The sequence below is a fragment of the Coccidioides posadasii genome, chromosome 3 (assembly GCF_018416015.2).
Source record: "Coccidioides posadasii str. Silveira chromosome 3, complete sequence".
NCBI lineage: Eukaryota > Fungi > Ascomycota > Eurotiomycetes > Onygenales > Onygenaceae > Coccidioides > Coccidioides posadasii.
Window position 1 is genome coordinate 964,653 of NC_089409.1, and position 10,059 is coordinate 974,711.

Here is a 10,059-nt window from a genome sequence, read left to right on the forward strand (position 1 = left end):
CTGCACTGTTATGGGGGAAAAAGAAATATTCAGGAATTTTTGTATCCTTCTGTTTACAATTGAGCCAGCCGAAATGGATCCTCCGTAAATACATACAAAGCACCCAACAAACCTCTCGCTATTTCAAACCAAAAGCTGAGCAAGATCTAGCCCAGAAATTAGATTGGTATGCATGTGCCACGGCATAACATATAATTGACCACTAACTAGCGACCCCTTACTGAAGGTGAAATCTTCATATCAAATGTCAAGAAGGGGATTCACAAATTTCTACTTCCACTGCCCGGTGTGCAGTTGTGACCATGAGTTGCAGAACTCTTGTATCAAAAACGTCACTCAAGGTTGTCCGGTATCGCCTATCCATAGCTGATCTTGGGAGCTGAATATGAAGCATATCGCTGCATCTCTTTCGACTAAACAAAAGGCTTCGATCTCCTTGGGCAAATTTTCGATGTGTAGCGCCCAGCTAGTGTGGTGCGGTATGAAGGTCTACCCTTCATTGGTGCTTAGGCACTGGAAGAAAATTTTGGTTGTGGCAACCGGATTGCACGGAGGGAGAGAAGGCCCGAGTTTCCCGTAATAGAGCAAGAATCATACGTGTCATGGGGTGACTTTGGGAATGGAAGCTGTTCATGCTATCACTGGCCGCCCAATGCTTGCCTCTTCGGCTTGCCCGGAGGGAGTGTCATGGCTTTCCGGTGAGGTTTACTTGCTTGCGCTTGCATGGTTGGAACTGCATACCGGCAATGTTGATACTATGATTACAAGGAAATAAGACATGAATTCATTATAGGAAGATCCCATTGGCCCCGTATACCTCCTTGAGATACAACCGACGCCATTCTCCTTGACAAAAGGGTTCGTAACATTATCTTTTCTTATTGATTCACATGGATATCTTTTAATTGCTAGAAAACCTACCGCTACATACGTGACAATGGATGATAGGCAGTTTAGCGGCCAGCAAGAGCCATGGCACGGCGACGATCTCTCTCTTCAGCAATGGAGAGCTGTAAATCAGAGCATTAGCACTTATCGATCAGAAGTTCGTAATAAGAATAAGAACCTACCTTGACACCCTTGCCCTTAGGAAGACTGACCCAGGGCTTTTCATGGCCAATGACGAAGACGTTGGATTCACGAGTAGCGAAGGTGTTGTCAATAGCATCCTTGATGTGGACGATACCGAAACCACCCTCGTGGCGCTCACGGTGAGTGATGACACCAACACGACCCATGTTACGACCGCCAGTGGCCATGCAGATAACACCAGTATCGAACTTGATGAAGTCGGTGATCTTGCCAGTAGCAATGTCGATCTTCACGGTGTCGTTGACCTTGATGGCTGGGTCAGGGTAACGGATCCTAGAGTAGTCTGTATTAGCATTTCATGTTCCAAGGCTATCTTTCATCTTTCACCGTTTGTTTCCCAAGTTTCATGGAGATTATCGATTGGAGAATGTGATGATGTCGCGTCTTTCAATCCCCCACCCGAAATCAACCAAAGCTTGGTCCAACGTCTGAATGATGCGGAATATGATCAGAAACTCACGTTCTCGCATCGTGCGTAACCAAGAATGGGATTCCGCCCTTGCCCAACTGGACACGCTTGACTTTGCCCAACTTGTATTCGGCCTCCTCGCCGGAGATGCGGTGGACAGTGAAACGGCCCTTGGTGTCATAGATAAGACGGAAGTTCTCCCCGGTCTTCTCGATGCTGATGACGTCCATGAAGCCAGCTGGGTAGGTGGCATCGGTGCGGACCTTGCCGTCGACCTTGACGAGGCGCTGCATGAGGATGGCATTGGTCTCACGTCCGTTGAGGGCGTACTTCAACCTGTGATACGACAAATCTTAGATAACGCTCTTCTTTACAGAGTGAACAAACTTTTCAAAACCAACCTGTTACGGATGAAGACGATGAGAGGCAAGCAGTCTCGTAGCTTGTGAGGACCAGGGGATGGGCGAGGGGCATAGGCACCAGACAATTTGTCCAAGAGCCAGTGCGAGGGTGCGCTCAAGCGCTTCTGGTGCTTCTTTCTGTAGGCGAAATTGTCAGCAATGGGGGGCGCATATGAAATGCTGACTATTTTTCAAAGGATAACTCACGGTCCACGGCCCATTTTGGATGTATTGTCGACTTGAACGCTTTGGTTGTCGAGTTGGTCGCGAGTCGAAGGTCAGAAAGATTTCGCGAAAGGGAAAAGAAAATGCGTTTGGTGTTGTGGAGCGGTTTGTTGGTCGAGCCCTAAAAATTGCCCTTTTTGGGGAAAGCGCAGTTTCCGTCCCTGCTGACATAACTAACTAGTTAATCACGCTAAACTTAATCTTACATTTTGATTGTGAAAAGCGCCCGAAGCACAAAGTAGATGTATTGTATTAACTATTTGCCTTGGATGGATTAATAACAGCTTTTTCCGTCTTTATCATGACAAGCTTTTTGTTTTTACAAATAGCCCTTGATCACAGCAGCTTCCGCGTTGAGGATCGACGATCCCGCTGCGCCGATGACAGTGTTGTGGCTCAGAGCCGCAAACCTAATATCAAAATATCCACCTTTTTGGCCTTCTCGGATACGGCCAACGCTCACCGTATAGCCGCCAGACAGATCTCGGTCAAGCCTGGGCTGTGGTCGGTCAGGTTCATCAAAGACCTTGATGGCCTGTGGCGGAGCGGAGTAACAACCCAGTTTCTGAGCCTCGGATTGGTATTCTCTCATCGCTTGGGCAACCTGTTCCGCACTGGGAGGAGGGCGGTTCTTGAACCTTAGAGAGACAAATGCCATATGTCCATCTGTAACCCCGACTCGAGTGCACGTTGCGGCAACCCTGAGGCCTTCCTGCTCAACGAAGGCTGTGGCGTCCGCATTTAATGTACCAAGGATCTTTTGGGCCTCGGTTTCTAACTTATCCTCCTCTCCTGAAATGAAAGGAATGACGTTATCCACTATATCCATGCTCGGGACACCTGGATATCCAGCACCAGAGATCGCTTGTTCTGTAAAAACCTCAACTTCTTCGACAGGGCCGAACTTGGCTTGGAGAGCAGCGAATGGAATGACTATGCCAATGACAGCACAGTTGGAATTGCACACTAGGAAACCCTTGTTGAGGTTGTAATGCTTCCTCTGGTAAGGGATAAGGTCAAGATGCGAAGTATTGACGGTCGGGACGACCAACGGGACTGCTGGGTCGCGTCTATAGTTCTTCGCGTTCGAGAACACAGGAAGATCTGCCTTGATAAATTCCATCTCTACAAAGCGCCAGATCCTTAGTTCAAGTCCAAGAAAGATTGCTAAGTCTAGGTCAAGCGGTAGCACCAACCTATTTCTCCAGCGATATCACTATCTAAGCCCGAGAACACAAGATCGCAGTCTTTGAAATGCTCCGACCTGCAATCCCGTACAAGCAAGTTGGCGATCTTTTCGGAGATGGGCTTTGCCTGCTTCCATCTCACGGCATCCTTGTAGAGCTTGCCAGCGGAGCGAAATGATGCTCCAACAGCGTGTAATTCCAGGAAAGGGTGGTCAGCAAGGAGCAAGACGAAGCGTTGGCCGACTGAGCCAGTGGCTCCTAGGACGCCTAATTGACCATTAGCACTGAAAAACGGCATGGAGGGGGTATTTTAGCAGGGATTGGACTCACCGCACTTTTTCTTAGGAACTGAGGCCATGGTAGACTAATTATGATGTCTTCTCGAAAAGAATGTTAATGACAAGGTTCGTCTGTGAGTAATGATGGAATTTCGAGCAAGCTGCGACTTCGGCGGAGTCACCGAGAAATTAGTTAGTCGGAGGGGTTCGCCGATAAGGAACGAGTTTAGATAAGCCCTCCTGTCGACGCTCAGCGATTGGCGGGGTTGCAAATTGACAGCAATTATCACTCGATCTTCCTGAGAGCCAATGCACGAGGTGGCGTTGAGGCAAGGGGAGGGAAATTATTAAAGCTTCCGCATGAATGCTCGAGGGTAAAGGGGATCCGCCCTCCGTACAATCAGATGCCGTTCAAAAGCTTAATTGTCCTGAGAGTTGAAACTTTTGCCTCGTGTCTCTGCATGTTGTGGCGTTGGTGCCAGGGGTGACTTCAACCGTTCACTCACAACTAACAAGAGATCAGGGATCTGTTTTGAGTAATAATAGAAGGCATTCTATATTTAGATGCTTCGGTGATTGACCGCCGCCTCGTCGATCTTAGAGCAGGGCATTAACGCTTACGAACCGCCGCTGGGGTACAAATGAGGTTATGAAAACAGATTCCTCTCTCTCCCATGGCATTCCTATCTACAGTGCTGCAGGAGGTAGATTGAGTCAATTCTAGGAAGTTGTGATTGCAAAGATATCTCGCAAGCAGTGGGTTAGTACTTTTTCATTATAGTACATATTATTCCATTTGTGTCTATCCAAAATCCAAAGGTACCGACCGCTCTAATTCATGAAACATCGAGGCAGGATCTCGGGCATAGTTAGCACATTAGTTACTTTCTTTTCGCATCGAAGATTTTTCCAGGGTTGAGAAGCCAGTGCGGGTCGAGAGCCCGCTTAACACTTCGCATCACATCGATGGTTTCCGGACCCAGCTCCTTGATCAGAGACGACATTTTGCCCATCCCTACACCGTGCTCTCCCTGCATAAGTTACACAATCGGTCAGTTTATCACGGCTTGAAATTAGGTAAGGCTTTCGGGAATGAATTTACCGTGCAGGACCCTTCCATCTCAATAGCGCGATCAACCATGTCGTAAACAACTTTTTCGACTTTCGCACGCTGCTCCGGATTCTTTCTATCGTACATGATGCTTGCGTGGAAGTTTCCATCACCGACGTGGCCAAGGACGCAAGCATACATTCCAAGATCATCAAGATCCTTTTTCGATAATTCTAGAATGGGGAGTTAGCCTCTAGGATAAGCTATGAATTTTCGGAGACTGACCGATAATATCTGGTAATCTGGAAAGGGGCACTGCAACATCTGTGGACCAGACATCGCTCGAACCATCCTCTCTCAAGGCGAGCATGCTCCAGAGTGACTCTTTTCGCGCAGACCATAAATCACGACCTTCCTTGCCGTTCCTGGCGAATTCAAAGGAGGTGCCTCCACTCTGTTTTGCAATGCCTTTTGTGATGCTTATGCTTTCAGAGACGCCAGACTTCGTGCCAGAGAATTTAAAGAATAATGTTGGGCATTCTTTCCATACCCGGTTTGTGCCACCTGCTCTGTTGATAATGCTCATCTGGACTTCATCAAGGATTTCCATGCATTGGATGGGAACTCCCCTCCGCATGACACGCATCGCCGCGCTTGCAGCGTCCCGGATGCTATCAAATGTAGCCACACCCACTCTAGTCTGCTCGGGTATGACGGCCAGTTTTAGAGTGATTTCGGTAACAATTCCAAGCGTACCCTCTGAACCTACAAACATGCCAGTCAAGTTATAGCCAGCAGAGCTCTTCCGTGGCCGATGTCTTGTTTTGATAATTCGGCCATCTGCAAGGACAACGGTCAAATTAATAACCCAATCTTTCATGGTTCCGTAGCGCACAGCGTTGGTACCACTGCAATTCGTCCCAACCATGCCTCCGATCCTAGCTGGTGGTCCCGGATCGATGGGAAAGAATAGTCCTGTATCTTTAATCTCTTCATTGAGCTGAACCCATTGCATCGATGGCTGAACGACGACGTCCAAATCATCTTCATGCAGCTCGATGATCTTGTCCATATGCAAAAAGTCGATGCTTATCCCTCCGTGCGGGGCTGAAAAATTTCCCTCCAAACTAGAACCACCGGAGTATGGGACCATTGGCACCCGATATTTGTGGCATACTTGTGCAATCTTGGAAACCTGTTCCGTGTCTTTGGGATAGGCCACGGCGACAGGCAATCGGTCGCTGTTAACCGTCGACCACTCCGAATATCCATGTAAATGCAAGACTTCATCGTCTGTACTGATCGCCTCCTCCCCAAGGATTTCTCTCAGCTCAGCAATTGCCTATTATTCACCATTAGCATAATCCGTACCACATTCCACACCTAGAACAGCATCTCGATACCTTCTCCATTTCTTCGAGTGTCCCGTACTTTAGATCATTCGCAATTACGGTCTGCTGAGACTCGGAGTAGTACTTGCCAAAGACATAGCCCGAGGCGATAGCAGCAGCAGCGGCCACTACTATCTGACTTGTTTTCCAGGAAGTTGACGTTGAAGACTTGGATGCATTTTGGGTGTGTGTAGCGCTGCTATTCCATCTCCGTCGGGTGGCCTGAACAGGAAGACCTTGCTGACGGGGTGCAACGTTGACACCGCGCCGTGAAAATTGGGCGGCAGCTCGACTAAAAGCTTTCATGAGATATACGAGATACGGAGCTTATTGCTTGAGAAGGGAGTAGTACGAAGTAAAGACACAAAATTCAAGTTGAGAGTTGGGAACTTCCGCTGAAAACATTTACTCGCACTTGGCATGGGGGAACTGGGGATTAAATACTTCGTATAAAAAGGTCGATTCTTTCTTACGGTGGTATTCTCCAGTTAAGGATGTGAAAGAGCTCAAGCTATCGCTCCTGTCTGCAATCTACTCCATAAGTCTGCGGAGGAGTGAGCCGAGATAAAAGAGAACATGATACCACTTGACTAGATGACTAAGCGGTATTGGAAGTCGTTTAGAAGTGCGCCGGTAAAGTCAATACTGATCTCGATGAAATGTTCCTTCACTGATCTTACCATGTTTCTTCCCACTTGACACCGTGAATTTTGGGGGGGTTTTAGCTTGCTAGTTTGTCGACTTTGGCGAGGGTCCAAAGACCCTGGTTATGCAAAAATTTAGCAATTTTACCTTGCTCCTTTGTCAAGCCTTCCAATCATCCAATTCTTAAAGTGAAAATATGAGAAGCAATTTGCATGTGTGTTAACAATTCAAAAATTTAATCAAGTCTGTCTCATGTTCTAGCAGGGCTAGATGGAACTTCTAATGCTAAATTTACGTGAAAATTACAAGTTGACTACTGACTAACAAGATACTAGGGCCTGGGAGCGAGGGCATAATAGTGTGCTTCCACCGTGGTCTAGATGTTAAAGCCGAGAGGGTTGCGGCGCCCGTTCTCCCAAGGTAGCTTCACCCCTGCCAATGCTCGGCATCTTGCCGGGTAGCTTGCAAGATAACCGGCGCCGTCCCTGGTCCAATCAATATGGGGAGAGCCACACTCAAAACAGCGCTCAGGCTCTCCCCCTGATCTGTTCCCATCGACCAGGCGGTCAACGGGAATCGGCTGACGCTGCCCTTGCAATGGGTGATAATAACGATGCATGTCTCTGCAAGATCGACGATCCTGACCATGTGAAATTTCGGAGCAATTTAAATGAATTGACGGCTCAAAACCCGAAGTAAAATTTCTCTCGTCCATAAACGGAGTACTCCGTGCAATGTCGGGATCCAGTGAGCGTTTCGCCGTTTCGGCGCAAGTTTCGAGAGCTCTTCGATGCGCCGACGCTAAAAAAAGGGAATGCGGAGAATACGGAATATTTCCGGCATGATATTAGAACCACGACGACTTTTCCAGCCCGTTTTGACCATACGGGTCGAGTTTTTTAAGTGTTTTGCTGTTGAAGAAGGCTGGCGCGGTTCAGAACGAAACCATGAATCGTTTCTGAGACGAAGTGGGAGTGTTTTTTTGCATCAGGGATCGGGAGGTTGGAGCAGCCGGATTTTGTGGGAGTTGGTTGCGTAGGCAACGGTGACATCGTTAGAACTTCAACTTTGATGCGACTTTCCTCTCACCCCAGGATCCTTAATAATAATAGCCGGATGGAGTAGCATTAACTCGCTCAGCACGTATGCTGAAAGAAAACGACAGTGAAAAACCGAAAGTCAAAATTCATTGCATTGTGTATGTACTGTACATAACTGCGGCATAGCTGTTTGATTTCAAGGTACGTGCTATACCCATCAGCTATCGGCATCGAGATAGCCGGGGCAATCCTGTTTCCGTCCAAAGACAAGTGGGAGTCGAGAAAGGCGGAGAGATTATGGCACCAAAGTATTCTTTTCATGGCTGATGGCCCGGGACTAGGATCTCCATGATACTATATGTTCGGGTGAGCATCCCTCCAAACGCCTGCGTTTGTGGGCAGATTGTAAACCATGCTAGGTTCATTTCCTTGTATCTGCTACGTCAGATGTCTTGGAGTAGTGGCCGTATATAGTCTGGATATTTATATCTTTGGGTAAGCTGTCGGCACGAGATGGAGAACAGTTTCTCTCATGCAATTGCTTCGTCCAGTTGGTTTGAACCACGGGTTCTGACATTTATTGTTAAGCGTTCGTGGAGCTATTTCGAGATGCAATTTTGACCGCAGAATGGGTGATTCTTGAATAATCTTCTGGAAAAAAAAAACATTTGGATCTTGTGCGGATCGAAATGGAGAGAAGGAAGATATCCAGAATGATGGTCGATGGACGACGAAAGACTCTTTCTGGCCTCTCTACCGAGTCATTAACGGTATTCGAGACATTGGCCTTGAAATGCAGCCAGGACGAATTCTGGTAAATTTTCACTACGAGTGCGCAAAAGTCCTACCCGACCCGGGTGCCCATATGAGCAATCTGCCGAGATAAGCCACCATTGCAAACTTTGCAACTACTCCGCAACGACATCCCAAAAGCCACATTGGTTCCTCTCCATTTGCCAATTCTTTTGATGCGACAAGAGCCTGAAAACCTTGGATTCAGCTTTCTTACGTGCAATCCCGGAGGAGTTTGGGAGCAATCCGTTGCGAGAAAGGAGCCTGGATAAACACTAATAGACGCGGATGATGGCAAGCCTGCATATCAGCATGTTTATACGCACGTTATAATTACTATGGCAGGGCTTTGTCCTTCTAACCTCCACGTGGAAACGCCAATTCCTTCAATGAGATTTGAGATGGAAATGCTAACCGCAAGGTACGAAGAAAGCAAAATAAGGAAAAAAAAAAAATGTGTAAAAAGTTAAAGCACAAAGCAATCAGGGTTTCGGAGCTGATCGCGAGGTTTGTTAACAATCAGCCTTATCTTAGCGTGGAACATATCACTACAGATGTGAAAACTATCCAGCATATTATGAGGGGCCAATATTGATTTCAAGATCTTCGGAGGGAGCCAACTCAAGACAATCTAGTGGAGGATTGGGAAGAATGTACGGGCTGTACGGCGGCCGGCCTTTTTGCCTCAACGGCGTCGGCCATGCCAAGTCCGAGTCCCAAACGGCGAAGGAGTACGACGACGACTCGTGAAAGTGGACGAAATTCTGAACGGACCAGGATTGCCCAATATACCCATCGACTTGCAGGCAGCCACTGATCGATCGAGTTGGATACCAACGGTCCGGTCAGAAGCAATCATCTCCTTTCCTGGTAGTTACTAGGTCTTACCGTTTGCATGGCGTAGCAAAGTTCATTCCGAAGGAAAATCGATTTTCGAGAATATCCCGAAATTTAATTTCATAGATGAAAATCTCGAACGAGTACGCTGTATAGTGACGAGTTCTTTCCTGGACATTATATATCAGGGGATTTCGCATTTCTTCGCAAAGCCATGATGGTGATTCTCCAACGTTGCAACTACTGATATTACTGAGACAGTGAATAAATAGCTAATTTCCCTCAGTAATATGCAGGTTTCCTCTGGTTCTTTGAATAGGAATGCGGGTTTCAGCCAGCGGGAACCTGCAGCTGGATCTTGTCCTGTTATTTTTGCTTCACCCACAGGAAGTTTGCTGTTTTCGTACACTGCATATCCTGCAAGCAAGAGATGAAATCTCAGCGGCCAGTCATTTTTGTTTCAATGGAGCCGGAATAGGTTGCTTCAAATTCGGACTACCTTTAAAAGGGCATCTCCGTCCCTGATTTTCCTATAATTTCCCTTGTCTGACTGCCACTTTCTACTCTTTGTATATCAACTTCGTGGGAATACCGCGTTGATTTTAAAGCTGTGTTTTAGCGGGACTCTATATAAATTCTCATACCCTTGGAGGAGACAGGGACAGCATTTTCCATGGTGAGTTCCACTTCCCATATGCTATGTATTTTTAA

The 10,059-nt window shown here is 47.2% G+C and overlaps 4 protein-coding genes across 4 annotated transcripts; all 4 read right to left on the reverse strand.

Annotated features, from left to right (window-relative positions):
• Positions 1-725: 725 nt before the first annotated feature.
• On the reverse strand, positions 726-2,205 carry RPS4 (40S ribosomal protein eS4). Its single transcript, XM_003066547.2, has 5 exons — positions 2,110-2,205; positions 1,903-2,040; positions 1,553-1,837; positions 1,071-1,365; positions 726-1,010 (listed from the first exon to the last, which is right to left on the reverse strand). Exons 1-5 carry the CDS (start codon positions 2,121-2,123, stop codon positions 954-956), a joined length of 789 nt encoding a protein of 262 aa, XP_003066593.1. The 5' UTR covers positions 2,124-2,205; the 3' UTR covers positions 726-953.
• Positions 2,206-2,352: 147 nt separating this feature from the next.
• On the reverse strand, positions 2,353-4,153 carry D8B26_005234 (uncharacterized protein). The gene is made up of 3 exons (XM_003066546.2): positions 3,645-4,153; positions 3,324-3,581; positions 2,353-3,252 (listed from the first exon to the last, which is right to left on the reverse strand). Exons 1-3 carry the CDS (start codon positions 3,670-3,672, stop codon positions 2,447-2,449), a joined length of 1,092 nt encoding a protein of 363 aa, XP_003066592.2. The 5' UTR covers positions 3,673-4,153; the 3' UTR covers positions 2,353-2,446.
• A 320-nt stretch (positions 4,154-4,473) lies between these two features.
• D8B26_005235 (uncharacterized protein) lies at positions 4,474-4,844 on the reverse strand (the record flags this gene model as incomplete). Its single annotated transcript, XM_066124756.1, has 2 exons — positions 4,474-4,623; positions 4,695-4,844. 2 exons carry the CDS (start codon positions 4,842-4,844, stop codon positions 4,474-4,476), a joined length of 300 nt encoding a protein of 99 aa, XP_065980837.1.
• Positions 4,845-4,896: 52 nt separating this feature from the next.
• D8B26_005236 (uncharacterized protein) lies at positions 4,897-6,340 on the reverse strand (the record flags this gene model as incomplete). Its single annotated transcript, XM_003066545.2, has 2 exons — positions 4,897-5,985; positions 6,047-6,340. The coding sequence occupies 2 exons, from the start codon at positions 6,338-6,340 to the stop codon at positions 4,897-4,899; spliced, it is 1,383 nt and encodes a 460-aa protein (XP_003066591.2).
• Positions 6,341-10,059: the final 3,719 nt, after the last annotated feature.